The 17116-nt window shown below is 47.2% G+C and overlaps 1 protein-coding gene across 8 annotated transcripts in view; it reads right to left on the bottom strand.

Moving 5' to 3' along the window:
• The window catches only part of OSBPL5 (oxysterol binding protein like 5), a 134534-nt gene that overhangs the window by 90208 nt on the left and 27210 nt on the right, over positions 1 to 17116 (bottom strand). The window contains exon 1 of one of the 8 annotated variants that reach the window (XM_009674449.2): positions 8360 to 8395. The exons of 5 other annotated variants lie outside the window; for them this stretch is intronic. In XM_009674449.2, coding sequence (XP_009672744.1) covers positions 8360 to 8362 — 3 coding nt within the window. In that variant the 5' untranslated portion in view covers positions 8363 to 8395. Of the gene's footprint in view, positions 1 to 1420; positions 1438 to 8359; positions 8396 to 17116 lie in introns of those variants that run through there. 2 more of the 8 variants (XM_068944838.1, XM_009674450.2) reach the window with 2 other exon arrangements.

Below are 17116 nucleotides of genomic sequence, written 5' to 3' on the forward strand. Positions count from 1 at the left end.
CAGCTTGTAAGGGTCTATAACCTGAGCTCTGGGCTATCATTATTACTAGGCACCTTTTCTAGCACTGAAACTTTCTCACCTTCAGCAGGTGTTCCTGCAATGTCCCAAATATTGGGTATTTTCAGTCTTCTCCTATCAGTGTTGAGAAGATGGGCTTCAGCTGTACTTCAAATATAGTCTGGGCCTTTCATATTCAGTGTATTCTGTGTTATAAGGAGAAATGCTACATTGAACAGGAAAGTCCATGACTTGAATCAGATTTTATTTCCTATCAGTTCACATGCACAAATGAGAACATCTACCTTTCCTCCTGTTGCTTCCTGCCAAGTTTTAAAAGCACAAGTCTTTAGCAATCTCTGCTACACTAGTAAACATCAAAACCAATAACCCCTCAGCTAACACTACATTTCCCAGCTTGATGATGGCCCGATTACAATAATGGAGCGATCTCTAAAGCAAAAGGGACTCAAGAAACACTGCTAGAAATTTCCTTTATACATATAAAACTTTCCCCAGGCAATTGAGGAAAAAAACAAATAGTCAAAGGATCTGGCCTAAAGCCTTTTAAAAAAAAAATCAGTGGAAGTCTTCCCTTTTTAACCTTGCTGGATCTTAGATTAGAGGATATAACAGGTCATGCAATACTGAAAAAAAAGGGAGTCCTGTCACTGGCTTCAATAGACGGGAGACCAAGCCACAGGTGACCACAAACAAGAAGGTATGAGGACCAGGGAGCAAAGATGACAACATACACCTAATTCTCAGGCATGATGCCCAGATGTAGGCTAACTCCACATCTGCTTGTCTCAACAAAAGCAGCCACAGATTTCACTAGCTCCAGCAGGTACTGCAGGAGTTCAGCACTTCTGAAACCCAACAGCTTTTATACAAGTGTCTAAAACATGGAGGAGGAGGTCTCAGCTTTAGGTAGGCAATCCTAAATATCCAAGTATCCTGAATTTCACTCTTCCTATTGAAAAGTTCAGAGACTGGAGTTCTAAGGTAATAGATACATGCATAAAGGAAAACGTCAGCATTAAACTATCTGCTTTGTAGCCAGGATCGGCACTTTCATTTCCGACTTCAAGATATTCAGTATATTTCCTCAAGTCCATGCTCTCAGAGCCATGCATACAGGGAATCATCTCAGCTTCCATTTAAAAGAAAATATTGGCTTCCAGCCAGCATGGTAACAAAAAGCCATGAAAAATAAAGGCATTTAGAAAAGAACTGCACAACAAATTAAAAGAAGTGATTGTTAAAACAGCTCAGGTGCCAGGGAAGAGCTGGGCATGCTTTTGGACTGGAATTAACAATTCAGTATTTACTATTCTTCTGGGACATGCAGGAAATGCTGTAGGTTGAAGACTGAATCAAGGGGAAAAAAATAACCTTGTGTGCTGAAGTGTCATTTACTTACTGGGGATCTCCACAGTTACTGCCTGCTAATTGCACGATTTGGGTCCCGCTTTGAAGACTTGGCATTAAATGCGATGAGATGGGAAAGAATTTAGTTCCACGCAAAACTGTATGGCTTCAGCTGCTCCTAGAAATTCAGAGAGCTAGGTTAAGTATTTGCATGCTGGTAAGATTATAACGGCACAGAGAAATCGATGTGGAAAGCCACAAGCTGTCCTCAGAGCGCCGATGTGAACCGTGATCCTCCCTGCCTAAAGTTCAGCCCCTTTGAAATCAGAAGATAGATAGTCACACTGGCTGGAGCTGGGCAGACACAAGAGAGGAATGAATCATACCCAAATGAGCTGACTTGAATGTGGGAACAGAAGCATTTAGTTTCTCTTTAAATGTGACCATTAAGATTTAGAGCAATGAAGTGACTTTTATGAACATTAAGTACTGTGTATCTGTATTAAAATAGTCTTTGTCTTGCCAGGCAGAAGAAAACTACGGGGTCTAATTCTCATTTACAGCAACAATGGCTTTCCACTGACCTGGCAGCGTAAAGAAATATAAATGTTGTTTTCCTCATTTTAAGATTCCTTCGCCTTGCCAGAGCAACAAAAAACATCCCATGTGTAAATCAGCTGTGTTTTTCTTATTTTAAAGAGGACTGAAATGACTTTAACATGAAATATGACAAATGGGGGAAAAAAGTCATAGCGAGTCTGTTGACGTTCTTTAGAGTAGGAATTAATCCAAAAGACTGTTTCATGTAACTAACGAAAAGCATACCCATTAATACCTAGGTAGATCTCATTGCAACAGAAACACAAACAGAAACTGTGGAGATCCCCAGAGCGGAACCTTTTCAGGGTCTGTCCGAAATTTAAATGATCACAGAAGGGATTCTGGCACAAATAGGAAAAATGAACAGTAACAAATCAGCAGGGCTAGATGACATCACTCAAGTTTTAAGAGAGCTCATGGTTGAAATAACTGGATTACCAGGAAATAGTAAGTATGAAAGCCTTTACAAAGAAGATTTGGGAAAGATCTGGGGAACTACAGGCCTGTAGGACTAAGGGCTGTACCCAGCAACAGTGAAGATATAAAGGGTAGCATCAATGGACGCCCACACAAATAGGACCTCACAGCAGAGGCAAGGTGGCTGCTGTCCGGGGCAGTCTTGCCTGTCAGACCTCCTGGAGTAAGTCACAGCCACATGGCTGAAGGTTACCCCAGGTCCCACGATCCATCAAGCTCTCAAAACACATCATGACGAAGTCCTTTGCCTAAAGCTCTCAAAAGCAAAAGCTACAGGACAAGAAGGGAAGTCCTTGAATAGATAATTGTTTGTTTAGAAGAAAGGAAATGCAGGACAGGAGTAAAAGTTCAGCTCCCAGTGGAAGGAGGCCATCAGTGAAGTGAGGAGCCTACGCTGGGAGCTGTGCTGTCTAACCCCCTGCAAAGCGAACTGGAAAAGAGGACAAGCAGTTATGCAGCAAAGTCTAGCATGGACACAAGGGTGTTCAAGGGAGTGAGGATGCAGGCTGCCCCTGAAAACTGCAGAAGAACCCTTCCCGACTGAGCAAAGAGGCAACAAAACATTGTTTAAATTGAGTGCAAGTAAATGAAAAGTGATACATACGGGGGGGGGAAAAAAAATCTCAACTTTGCATATAAAAGGAGGCAGAAGGGTTATGATAAACAGTTCTTTGAAAACAACTGCTCAGAGCCTGACTGGAGGCATGAAAGTCAAATAGGAATCATCAGGAAAAGAGTAGGGAAGACATCATATCACTGCAGTAAGTCCATGGATGACCCACACCTTGAATCCTGCAGCATATAGACCATACTAATGATGCCTCCTGTGGCAAGACAGAAGGATTCCTATGCTGAAGCTTTTCCTACATAAAATTATATTCATTTCACCTTCAATTTAGATCTCTTCCTCATATTTGAGGACATGAGCCACAGATGGAGGCAGGCATCTAACCTGAAGCATTTCCATATGTTGCGTCAGGGAACAGGTTGCGTCCATCCTGCAGTTGCTACCTGGGCAATAAGCAAAAACAGCCCAATAGGAACAGCAGCTGCTGCAGAGCTGTTGCTTATCTCCTGGTTTATCCCATTCTGACTACAAGGAAATTGCAGCTTTGGCATATTTGAAAGCTGCAGTAGGCTCTTTATAAAGATGCTGATCACATTTGCCCAACTTCATTGCAGACTCCTTGCTATCGGCAAGCAGAAAGTTCGTTAAACGTGACTTGTAGGTCTAATACTTAAATAACATGACCACGGGAGAAGTCTGCATTAGCTCAGTCCAGAAGGTGGCTGCACTTAATTGCTTCTTCCATCAAAGACCTGTTCCTCTGTGAAGCGTGGTAGCGAATTGCAGATCATTATTACCAATTTGCCGAGACACTTAAAGCATCACTCTCCTTACACAGAAAGCATTTGCTGAAGTTATCACCATGTACACTGCCTGATGAGCTTTTGCCCCCCTTTGCCATTTGGAAGCGGGCCACCCCATTAAAAGACCCCTCGGTAGGTTTAAGCAGGCAGGCATTAGTGGGTCCCTGCTAGCAATAATGGTTTCGTGGCTTAAGTACCAGCGAGTCCTCTAAGGGGCAATCACAGATGTGTCTGTAAGCTTCCTGTACACTAGGGCTTGTGCAAAATTAAATTCCAGCCACAGAAACGAAAATCAGGACAGGCTTGTTTGCTTAACGAATGGCTGAGGTCTTAAAGAATAGCTTTAATTTTAAATAAACTGAGGATAGTGGGTACTTGATCCTAAAACAGAAAAAAGCATAGTTCTCAGGTCCCTACTGCATTTGGCTGGAGATGGAGCTAATTGCCTAGAGAAGACGTATTTAGGTCCATATTTATTTGACCTTATTCCAGGTACCCCACTCAGAATTACTCTCCAAAGAGGCTTGGAGAGCAGTAAACGGCCCCACAACCTTCACATTTCAGTAAAGCGCCTGATGGTTTGGAGGACGATGGCTCTGGGCCCCCGGTGCCTTGCCCAGCGTACCCCATCCTAAAGGCCCTTCACATGAAGGCCAAATCCACCGTTGAGCACCAGTCGCTGGCAAGGATGAACCCACCACACTCCCAACTCATTTCTATAGCAGTAACCTCAGTGGTGAGCCTCTGAGTCCTTCAGGCATCCTCATCTCCTTCCCTTGCCCTGCTAACTGATGTTAAGTTCATAAAAAGGAACATTATGATGCAAAAAATCAGAAATGGAAGCACAGGAGGCAGTAGCCCCAGCTACTATTCTCCTGAGGCAGCAGTTCATTTTATAGCAGTTTAATTCCACCCAAGAGTTGTATGCAATGCTGGAAATCATTCAGGTAGCTACTAGCATCTTCCTCCCACAGATCCTCAGCCTGTGAGGCAATCTCCACAGCATATTTCATTATATTCCGGCTAAGCTTGCGCAGTCAAAAAGCCACACAAGAACGGTCACAAGAAGAAAGCCACGTATACAAAACTGCAGGCATGCTACATGTGAAAGCTACAGAATAATGTTTGTCTGCTAATCAGTATGTGTGGCTGGAACTTATCCCTAACAGAGCTTTTTAAAGTTTTAACAATACAGTACACATTGCTTATTATTATTAGTGATTCCAAATCTTGCAGAGGCAACGCAAAGTCAAGTATCTGCAAGCTTACAGGCTTCCTTGCAAACTGGGCTTCCAGTTGACTGCAGAGAGCTGGGAATTCACCTAAACTTCAGACGTTAAACCTGAGGATATAAAAGACTAAGTTAAGCATTTAACTGTGAGCACAATTTTAAGATAAAACAAAGCAATCACAAGACACCTACAAGGGGACATCTGCCTTCCAGAGGCAGATGCGCAGCTCGTTATTTGCCACATTAAGTTTCTCATCAGCCTGTTCTTCTCCAGCCCCTTCCCTCTTGCTCCTCAACTTCTGCAATCACACCAGGAATAGATCCCCACTCTTAAAACGCCCCAGCTCCTGTTCTGCTACCGAGAGCTGTCGAAGGCTACGTAACACAACACTTCTGGCTATGGCCCCTGCAAAGGTATACGCTAATCAAGTCTGCATCAGAGAAACGCTCTCGGTTCCACCCACCTTCTGCTCAGGACATATCTTTCTCCACCAGGCTGGAATAAAAGGCAACCGCGCCAGCATTTCACTAGGAAAACGAAGACGAAAAGAGCATAGAGTATTGTCACCAAAGGCACAGAGCAAGACCTGCAGGAGGAGACTAATGCAGAAATTGAGCAAGGCATCAGGCCTGGGTGGGGTGGGACAATGCCTTGAGGGGCACTGAGAAGCACAGTGACTCCAGCCTCATGGCAGCCCCAGCCAGAGGCCTCTGCTCCCTGCTTCCCCACGGCAGCGCTGGCACTGAGGCCGTCACCATGGCAAATAATGAAGAAGTAAAGAGGAAGAGCCAAGCACCCAGCATGGCGAGGCCCAGGGACGCCGTGCCGGCTCGTGTGCGGCCAACACGCCTCTGCCTGTGTCAGCTACTCAGAAGAGCTGCCCAAAAAACCCGTCCGCTGTAGACCGCCTGTTCTGCTGAAAGGCGGAGACCTAAGCTTGGATCTGTCTGCTCGGCCTGGCACATCTCCGAAACGAAGCTCACCCGCAGCAACAACAAGCCAAGTGCAGGAGCCAGCTGAAAAACAAAAACACGCTTCCAAGGCAGTGGTGGGAAAAGAAAAAATAGTGCCAAATACACAAAGAAAAAAAAAACCACATGGACCCCACAAGCTTTAGGCACCCTCCTATCGCAGCTGACTGCACAAAAGCCAAAGTCATCCAAGGACACCACCAAACTGGGGTCCCACTTAATCCCTTGAAAGTCAGTGACGTCTCTTTTAACAAAATCATGGCCAAACTACGGCAAGGAAGACTTTTCCCAGTAATACGAGTCCTGCCAAGGGCTTCGTGGAAGCGCTGGGGTCAGATGATGTGGAAGCTTGTGGGACCCGGACCCAGGCAAGGCGTTTCTAGAGGCTCAGGCCAAGTTTTAACTCAGAAGGGGCATACACTTGACTCAAGTTTGTCATGCAAGCTTCTTATCTGGGATTTCCCAATTTGCAATTACAGCAGCCTCTTGTGCCCACAGCAGCCTCTTGTGATTGGTGGAGTTGGCTGCAGTCCTGCAAATAGAAGCAAAACCCATTCTGAGCTGAAAAAACACTCCAACCTTTTGCAGCAGCAACAAAAATGAAAACACTTTGATGAACGATGTTTTGCTGGAAAGAATAACATTTTTGACCCGTTATAATTTTTTTTGCAGGCACAAACCTCTGCCATTTCAAAATAAGATAGCTTGAGCGCAAGTGACTGTTGCTTATCGTATTGTGTGTGAGTGCTTTCCCGTTACCTTGTTCCTTCACTTCTTGTTATCATAAGGTAACACCATACATTCCTGGGACAGCAAATACTTGTCTTTTTAATAAACTAGGTGTGTGTAATATCTAGTACAATGGGGCTTTGATCTCAGATCCAAAGCTCTCGGTATTACTGTACAAGTAAATAATAATATTCAATCCAGACAGCAATGGCAGCCTAGATAAGCCAAGTCCTATAACAAACAGTTACAGCGGGCAATTGCTTGGCAGAAAAATAAGCCAACAAAAAGGAAAAATAAACCCAAAAGGATTAGAGTGAAATCGCAAACTTCTTAAATATTCTATTAGAACTGACGTAAGACTCCAAACTCTTTAAACAGGCTCTTTGTAAATCATATTTCCTAATATCTTTTCCTAATAGCTGATTAAGCCCTCCAACCCCACGGGCCATGGCAGAACGTGATCCAATGATCCCTGCTCACAGATGCTCGCACTGTCTTCTCGGGTTACGTAGGCTGCCTCGCCACGTAAACAGGAGCACAAATCACAGAAGATAACCAAGCACCACGTTCCCTGTCGCTTGACTTCTCGGTTATTTCTACCAAAAAAACCACACAGGACAGCAAAATATTTTCATAGGTAGGTGGCATTTAACCACTGCAGAACTTTCTATGGTTGCTAAGGACAAACACTGATAAAGCACCAAGCTAAAAGTCACTCCTTTACTAAAAGGCTTCACCCCAAAAGAGCCTGATCTTCAGCCAAATGCCCTCACTTATCTCCCACCTCATTGCTGCTGAAGAGCCAACAGCTGCGTTCAAGTACCACCCACGAAAGCGCTCATCTGGGAATGCTCTCCTAGAAACCAGTCCCCATAGGCAAAAGCACAAAACAGACCCCATACGGCAAACTACTGCGGCACTCATTCTGCAGCGGCTATTTGTCCATGTGGGAAAAGCCCTGGCAGGGAAATAACCTGGCCATGAGGTACAAATAGAAACGGGCAAGGAGATAAAGGGTCATGCAATGCAACGTCTGTCATTATAGCCTTTTCTTGCAGCTACTGCCAAAGGAAAATCCAACAGGATTTCTCCCAATTCATCTTACTGCTGCATGGGCTACAGCAGTCAACACTGAGTAGCGCAACGTATTTCTCCACTGCTCTGTGAGAGGTCACAGAAATGCCATTCCTACCGAGTTAGGGCTTGACTGCCATTTAGTCACATCGGTAAACGCTTGTGCACATAAAGGGCCCCCCCACACACTTCAGTACGAGCAAATGTTGCAACAGCAAGACTGAAAAAGCAAGGGAGAAGGGGCCAGGCAATTTAAATCACCAAGCCCACGCCGACAGGGCCTCATGCTTCTCTGCACACAGCACTTCCCCTCCCTGGTCTCCTAACGTACTTTTTACCCCTGCTCTTCAAAAATTTCTTCCAGGGCAGCTCAATACAGCAAAGTAGCGGCAAGCTAGCCAGCAATGCGTTCCTCAACAAGGCAAAAAGCAGCAAAAAACAGAAAGGTATTTTTGTCCAGAACCATATGGACAGCTTGGAATTAATATGCTGGCTGGCACCTATCGAATATCATCAAAGGTGTATTTTAAAACTCACCATAGCAACCCCAGGATCCAACCATTGGCTGCTGCCCGTTTCTGAGAAGAACCAAGCAAGAAAAGAAAGAAAGAAAGAAGCTAAGTCACTACTAAAAGCATGTCTGCTCCTCAAAGCGCATCTCGTTTCACAGAGCTGGTGCAGACATGACGGAGTGGTATGGGGAAGGACAGTGCTCACGCCACAATTTCCCAGCTGTATCGGTATTTTTGATCCGCCTGGAGTTAAGGCTGGATGGAGCTGCAGACGCAGGGGAAGATAAGAGAGCACGGTCCCGTAACGCTATCTCCCCCTCCTGCCAGGCTGCGGTTGTAGGGATGTCAGACCTTCCCAAGTCTTCCTAAATCACTTCCTAGGGCCTATCTACAATTTGCTACCAAAAAAAAAAACACACCCAAGTCTGGGATCCACATTTAAAATGGTGTTAACAGCATTCAGCTGAGCCAGACTAGAGAAAATAGCTTCGCTCCTTAGCTCAGTTTGTGCCTGGCTGAGGATGGGGCATTTCGCCAGATGAAGCAAAGCCTGCAGTACGTTTTCCCGGGAGTTGTGCAAGGATGAGTCGACAAGCAACAGCTCAGACTACACCAGCCTGTTCCAGCCCCGCAGAAGCAACTTTGTGCTTGCTAATTGCCAAAATGAAGGGGGAGGGGAGGAAAAAAGAAAACTATTCAAAAGGGGGAAAAAAAGCAGATTTTTAAAAGGATCAGAGTGTTTCCTCACAGCAACCTGTTGTTTGCAACCCTGTTTGCACAGCACATGCAATGCTGAAGAGGGGATCCATCACCGCAGTGACAACAAGCCTCATCACCTCATTAATTGCAAACCTGCTCACGCAGCCCCAGCTACGGGATGCTCCGAGGTTATCGCTCGGCACTGCCGGCTGCTCAAGTGACATCCAAAACAGGTTCGACCAGCGTTAGGCAGATGAGGACACTCAAGCCATCAGTAAAACATCACTTGTGGGGATGACAGCCACCACTTATCCACACAACATTTCGCCCCAATCGGCACTTTCTCAGCAGCGCGTTGGTGGGGCACGTGAGCCGGCTGTGATGCACCGCAGCCGAGAGCTGCGACGTGAAGGGAGGGTTGCAGGACCGAACATGGCAGGAGATTTTCCACCACCATCTACGCACCTCACCGCAACCCAAAGTACCTCATCCTTGAGGTCCCGTGAGATGGGGGCTCCTGCATCCTTTCCGGGGACTCATAGGCCTGGCTTCAGCTTTCCAAGCTGAAATCACAATTTAGATAGAGAGGCATTAGTGCTGACAGCGAGGCGTAACGACTGCACGCTGGCTGCGGTTCTCTTCCCCCAAAACACAACCCTAACACACTGGATGCTCTTTGCTCTTTTGGGCTGCTCAGGGGTTTTTGCCCTTGGCTCTGCCCCGTGCACCGACCCACATGAGTTGCCTGGCCTTGCATCTGGATCACATGTGGCTTTGCAAAGGCACCAGGCATCTCTCCTCCCTCCCCTGCCCCAAGCCACTCTTGGTTCGATGATCTCATTTATTTACTATCTTCCCAGAAATACTCTTTTCCTTACGTGTCTCATCCCAAAAACACGAGCTGCTGGTTGCGCACACCAGGAAGGGACGCTGGCATTGGAGAAACGTCGCCCGAGTCCCCGTTCCAGAAGGGCCCTGCAGGCTCACGCAGAAAAAAGCCACATTGGTGCTGGAGGGCCCGGTCGCGAGCAGTGACACATCCGCTGCCTTCTGCCACTCACCCGGAGGCAGAGTGGCACGGTGCCCCTTCCCTGCTTGCTGGGAAAGGGGAAAGCAGCATTTATATTCATACCAAAAAAAAAAGGGAGGGGAGGGGGGAAGGAGGTTGCTTGGGCTTGTATCCTTCCTTCCAGTGAAGCAACTTGTGCACATGGAAACAACCAGAGCTAACCCAGGAAAGCAGAAGAAAGGCAAGACCGAAACCAACGCTTCATCCATTCACCCTTTCTTAACTGACGTGAACCGACGCAGGAAAGATTCAAATTTAAAAGGGCACAACAACAGCAAATCTTATTTAGAGATTAAATTTACAAATGGAAGTCTGTTCTTCATGCAGTTTGCTGCCAAGATGGTTCTCAGCATCCCATGTCTCCTCTGCAACATTCGTCAATAATAATTACACTTACACAACATGAGCATGCTGTCTCCTATAAGTTTAAGTGTTAGCTATTGGAAAAAGCAAAACATTCCCCCCCCCCTCCAAAAAACCCCCACACAAATATTGAACTTTAGCCTTGAGAAGGTAAAAGCCTTCCAGTTTGCCCTGAAGGACAGAAGAACCATGAGAGTGAAACTGAGCTCTGGACATTCGTTGCTCAGGACTCGACACCGCTGATCGCTTTAAATAAATATCCCACTCCGCCGGGACGAAGCTTCAGCACAACGGGACGCCGCGTAGTGCACCACCCTCCTCTGCCCGTGCTGGACGAGCCGTCTCGCCTCCTCCAGGCTCCCACGCAGCCCCCCTGCCCCTGCCTTCAGCGGTGGCTGCCCCCTCGCGGGTCACCGACGGGCTGGCCCTTTCGCAAACACCAAGATCCAAACTCGTGAACTGAAACTACTGAGACCGCAGATGAGCCCAGATTAGGAAATCAAGCTACCGGACAGGTTTTACTCCAGACTACCAGTCTTCTGCTTCTCGTCAGCAGCTGGACCACGACGTAGTTTCACCTAGAAGTTATCCAGCTCGCACACGCCAAGACAGCTCCACAACGCGAAACAGAGCACGTAAGCGGAGACTGCACCTCAAAGCGGAGTCCTTATCTGAACCAAAAGGCTAAGGCAGAGCCCCAAATCCCTTGGCACCGGCTCTCTGCTCCCGGCACCGCAGCAGGCAGAGTATCGCAGAGCCACGCCAGTGCCGGCCCGCACTGCCCAGGCTCTTCCCTCCTTATACTGCACCACACACAGGCGGGGGAAGAGGAGAAAAGAAAAAAAATAATCTGCATATCATGTGTGGCTAAAGGAGACAAAAGCCTATTTTGGGTGACAAAGGCCTGACATTTTGGAGCGACTCGGCTCCCCCATCCCGCGGGCCGCACCGGCAACGCTAGCTCAAGGCAGCCACGCGCTGCCTGGTATTTATAAGGAATTTGACATTTACTGTCTGGTTTTGCAATGCATAAAGCCCAATCTGTTCGAGGACCAGCTTTACCAGTTTGCGCTGTCCTTCTGTCTGGCCCACACTGGGGCACTCAGTAAAGATGATGGGTGTTGCGAGACACCCCCCCCCCCCCCCCCGCCCCGAAACATAACCTCTCTGCACTTCTGCTGTGCCCCCCGGGCTCGTTCTGCACTTCTGCAGTCACAGGCTGCGTCCGTACTCGCGGCTTCCCAGCACCGGCAGACCTCTGCGCCAGCGAAACGCTCTCAAAAAGCCTGGTTTCAATTATGTGTAAGCACTGGGGTATTTCCACTTGAGAAATCCTCCTGCGCCGAGCTCCAGCAACCCTTTATTTGAGGCACCAACCCATCCAACTTGATCCTTACAATGAGCAAGCCCTTAACACGCAGGGATAACTATCTTTAAGGCCATCGATCCCCTCCTGCATACAGGTTTTCCAGGAGAGGCGAGGGCAAGCTATACCACTGCGTTTTCCATACTTCGGTCTCACTCCTCCGAGCGCGCTGGTGCAAGGCGATAATGAAGTCAATGAGATGTAAACGCAAGACCTCACCCTCTCATACCTACAAAGAAGTAAACACATACCAATCTCTACACGGCCGGTAATTCTTTGCATGAAAGCAGTGCCATTTATGTGAAGTGACTGTACTAAAGAACAAAAGCTACAAAGTACATAATATTTATACCTCACATCGGATATTGAAATACACAGTAGTACCTACTAAATCGTGTGTGAGCACACATCAGCAAGGCCGAGGCACTGAGACGCACGGGCGTCTCCTGGGTGAGCAGCGCAGATCACGCGTCCGACAAAACGCAACCTACCGTGCCGCCCGGCTGCTCTGAAATGAGCTGTCAGTTCCTGTATCGCCTCTGTGGTATGTGCCAGTAACGGAGGGGGATAAACATTTAACCCAAATCTGAAGTGAACCGAAAACGATTTCGCAGATATTGAACAAAATGCCTATGAAATGGTGTCTGGCTAGACAGGCAGGAGGCAGAGAGAGAGGAAAGTGACCTTGTTCTGCACGGCACAGCGGTTCACATGGATGAGCCAGATACCCCAAACTGCTAGCTCCCAAGGAAGGGATGGCGTTGCAAACGCAGCTCAGCCTCCAACGTTACAAGCACCAACTCAATCCTATTTGTAAAATGAGGAAACACGGACAAAATAAAGCTGGTCACCTTTCTGAACCTAACCGTTTTCCACCCAATAAAAACAGAGCAGCACGCAGAGCAAGACTTCCCGGCGGTATAAATCAGAACAGCTCTGCTGTCACCACAGACAGCAACGGCTAATGTATTTTTGCAATAGCCTCTCTCTTACAAAGTGAGCTGCACATGCACCCGCTGCCTGGTTCCCCAGCAATACTTACGCATGTGCATGTACGGGGGGCAGAGGAAACCTATGCAATAAAGGTGATTTCTCCCAGGGAGCTTTAATCTGCGAGACTGTAACTTCCCTTTCTCCGAGCAGAGCTCGATCCCTGACCTCGGCCCAGCATCTGAGGGCTTCTCCGCGCTCGTGGGGCTTAGCCATCACCCAACAACTGGCCCACAGTAAAGGCCACCACCGCTCCTTTTCTGCGCAGCCCGCGTGGCCCCACCTATTTTTCATCTTCCTCCAATGAGTCCATAACATACAACAGCAAGTACGTAACGTGTAACAGCGACTTTCATCGCCGCTACTTCAATTGCGGAGCACGTTATCCCGAACGCAGGCTGCCAGTTACAGCACGGCGCTGTACCGCGACACACCGGGAAGCGAGCCGGTCCGAGTGCCAGGCGCAAGTACGGGCACTGCAGGTACCTACAGGGTTTATGTGCCACTGGAGAGGCCCAGGTAGCACTAATCTTGGTGTTAAGCTCAATATATCTTGTTCTCAGGCTGAGCAAACGGCTCCTCCAGCACTAAGGCTACTATTCATAAAATCAAAAGGTTTTGGTAGCATAAAAGAAGTATACCAGAGACACTGGCTCTGGTATAATTGTGTTTTAACCAGCATTGCTATTGCTTTCAGTTCGATAATAAATCTTGCAATAGCTTTTTTCCTTTTAAACCCTTGGGAGGTTGCTTTGAAAACTGTTGGTGAGTAAAACCCAAAAAAACCTTGTGGTTAGAGAGAAAAGCTTGGAAATAGGAGCCGAACGTAAACTAACATTTTGAAAATTTAACAGTAAAAGCTCCCCCCTTCCCTCCTCCCCCCTCCAAAAAAGTTTAAGGTTTTAAACAATTTCTCTTACAACTTCAGGATCTTTAAGATTGGCAACGTTGCCTTGGATATTTAAGGCTATCCCTAACAAAGAGATAAGCAAAATACTTTTGGGGAATTGTTGCCCCAGTCATTTTTACTACATTTACATGCTGGCGCTTTCATTTTAGACATCTAGTTCTACGTGAGCTGCCTCTCCAGCCTTGAATCGGTCTCTGCATCACTATAATTCGGAAGGAAAAAAAACCAAAACACGAACAGGTAGAAGCTCCCAAATCAGGCAGTTTGGCACTCTTCTAGGGGCAAAGTCAAATCGTTGCCCAGGACAGATGGGAACCCAACACCCACCCCTTTCAGGGCACTGAGGTGGCTCAGGGAGACTCCCCCCTCCAATTCCAGCCCTCATCATTTAAAGAAAGCAGATGATGGAGGGGGAAGGAGGAAAAAAAAAAGTTAAATACTCCTAGTGTAAAGTGCCTACTTAATTTTGAGCACGCCTCTGAAGTGCTCCCTGGCATCGTCCACTGATGATGCCGATACCGCCTGACCGAGGCCGTAACCATTTAGGTACCAACCTGATTGCTCTCTGGGGATTTTTTTCTCCTACATCAGCTGTTTGAGTCGCTGCTGGGAGATCTGATTGCGAATTTTATGCAGGGAACGAGCAATTTCCACTGCAGTGTATTACGAGCCTCTCTCACAAATATGCTCGGGGAGGCTCATCCATCAGAGACCTTGGTGCTCCCTCATTTGCCATGCACTGCTATTCGCTTTGCTGCAGCGCGTCTCTGGGCAGTGGGCAGGCACACCGATTTCCCCTCGCGATAGCATCAAGACAGGAAAACATCAGCTATTGCAGTCTCGGGGCTGCATTCACTGACACTGGAAGGAACGGGGAGGGAGGGGGTTGATGCATCTGCTGCTATTGCTTTTATCATGAACGCGTATCGCTGCTCCTTGTAGATCAGCTGTCTTGTATCGTAGACAATTCAGAAACATCTAAAGGACATGTCCGTGCCCAGAGCTCGTCCTAGCGTGGAGGCAATTATTCCTGCCAGACAGCAAAGCACACATTTAAAAGGACAGGGAAGGAGGAAAGACATGCAGGTTGCATAAATATAAGATTAAACTAATTTTAGCAAGAGATATCATAGATGCATTTGCAGCATGACCACACGCTTGTCAGTGTTGTGGGTGTAAGGGCAGTGGAAAACCACCAGCAAAAATAAGACAGCACAGTTCTCCAGGTGTCCCCCTGAGGAGGCCAGGGGGATTAACCAAGGAGATCCTGCAAACATATCTTCTTCCCTGTTCAACTTGTAGCTTTCCAAAGCACCAGATTTAAAGCAGAAAAACAGAAAAGCCACCACACAGGAAGAGAGCACCACCACAAAACTTGTGCACTGACGCTCCAGGATGACCCTGAGCGCTGGTACAGCAATGCCATTGCTCCAACCCACTCCTGACGAGTTTCTCGTGCCAGGGAGCTCACTTTCTGACTCCCGAACCCAAACGCTGAATTGGTACCAGGACCACCAAGAGCTGCCACCAGCCAGGGCTGGCATCCAGCTCCAGGCAACAAACTACCACGATCACACCCACTCGGAGAAACACCTGCACCCAAAGCTAAGCTTAAGCCTGCCAGCTTGATTTCAGTTGGATTTGGAGCGGGCCTAAATGGATAAAAAAATCCATTTGTAGCTAGGGAGAGATTGGAAACACTTTATCTGGAAACACTTTATCATTTTATTTGAATATATTTAGACCATCTCTCCTGGGAAGGACTGCACCAAACTAAGGAAAGGAACATATGCCTACCTCGCCGGGATGTCTGAAACAGCAGGAAGGAAGACAGCTTTGGAAATAAAATGAAGGCTCAACTGCTGCAATGCTAGCAGAACCTTAAATTAATTTTTAGTCTGGATTTTTTTTTTTTTTAAACTCCTAAGGAGAAGTGCTGAAGCATTCCTTATGTTTCCTTAACACCTTATCCAACAGTCCCTAGAATGTATTCAATGTTAATTACTATTTTTTCCCTCCAGGAAAGACATCTACAGTAGCAGCTTCTAGTTTTGGCACAAAAAGGCATCCACTTGCATAAAGAAAGATGACCATTACCTAAAAATATCTGAATAAGAAGTATTTCAGTTGCCTTGGCATTACCCTGCCTTCCTTTCCCATGACCATCCAGATAGTCTCGGATATTTCCATAGCTGTCTGGATTTTTTTGTTTGTTTGTTTTGTTTTAAATAGGATAAGTAGGAGATACTAAGGTACATTTACAAAACACACAGTCTGATAAAACTTTTTTTTTTTTTTTAAACTTTTTTTTTGTTAACAATCCAGCCTGTGAAGAACCAGTGAAAAGATCAAGAGAAGGCCAAGCAAGTTGACTGCACAAGAACAGCGGCGGGCCATAAAATACTTTTTTCACCCTTTCCAGAAGCTGTTCATTAAGTCCAATTTTAGGCCAGGGAGGAGACGAGCCACAGACACTCCCACGATGAGATAACACTGCTAGCCGATGAACGAGAAATGCAACAGCAAACAGGCTCGTAAGGAAGATATCCCCGTGGCGTGCAGGCAGGCGCCAGCTCTGCACAAGGCGCCCGCCCCGGGGCGTCCTGCTGAGCAGCTCCCTTCGCTCAACTCGAACCCTCCCGAAAGCCAGCCCTTTGCTCCAGCCATCCCTTCTTACGGGGAAAACGATGATCTAGACCTCCAAACATAAGTCATCCTTATAAAACACGTTAAAGGTTAGCTTCTGTATTAAGGCTACATGTAACCTCTTAGGGGTTTTCTAGTTTCGGTGCCCTGCGTGCATTCGAGCGAAGAGGAGCAACAGCATGGTTTTTTGCGACAAAGCACAGATCTAAAAACATTGTGTCGTTCTGCGCAAGCATGATAAGATTTTAAAACATTTAGACATAAAGGGCTAGGAAAGCAGCCGTGAACACGAGCCCCGTACCCCCGGGGGCAGCCGGAAGCAAAGCACGTACCAGCGCTCTGCAACGTACGGTGCCGTGCTGACCGGCAAAACCCACCGAGCCGCCCGAGCGCGCTCTGCATAGCGCGGTTCCAATGGCAAACTGGCACTTTCTGAGGGAAGTCCGTTCCAAGCAGATCTGGCTCGTTCCCGACACCAACAGCGATACTGAACTAGCGATACTGAAGTCTTGGGTCGCTCAACGAGAGGACGCTGCCCACTGGACTTCCATGTAACAATGCTGTAAAAGGCTAAAAAAAATTGACTCACTTAACCAGGGACTGCACATCTCCCCTCCCCCCATGCAGTCCATTCTCCCCATCCTTTTTTTTTTTGGAAGGTATTTGCGTTAAAATGCATTTTGAAGTTGGCGTGGTGATGAGAACGACTGTACTTAATTCCTCCGCCCGCTATAGCCGC

The sequence above is a fragment of the Struthio camelus genome, chromosome 5 (genome assembly GCF_040807025.1).
Source record: "Struthio camelus isolate bStrCam1 chromosome 5, bStrCam1.hap1, whole genome shotgun sequence".
Lineage (NCBI taxonomy): Eukaryota > Metazoa > Chordata > Aves > Struthioniformes > Struthionidae > Struthio > Struthio camelus.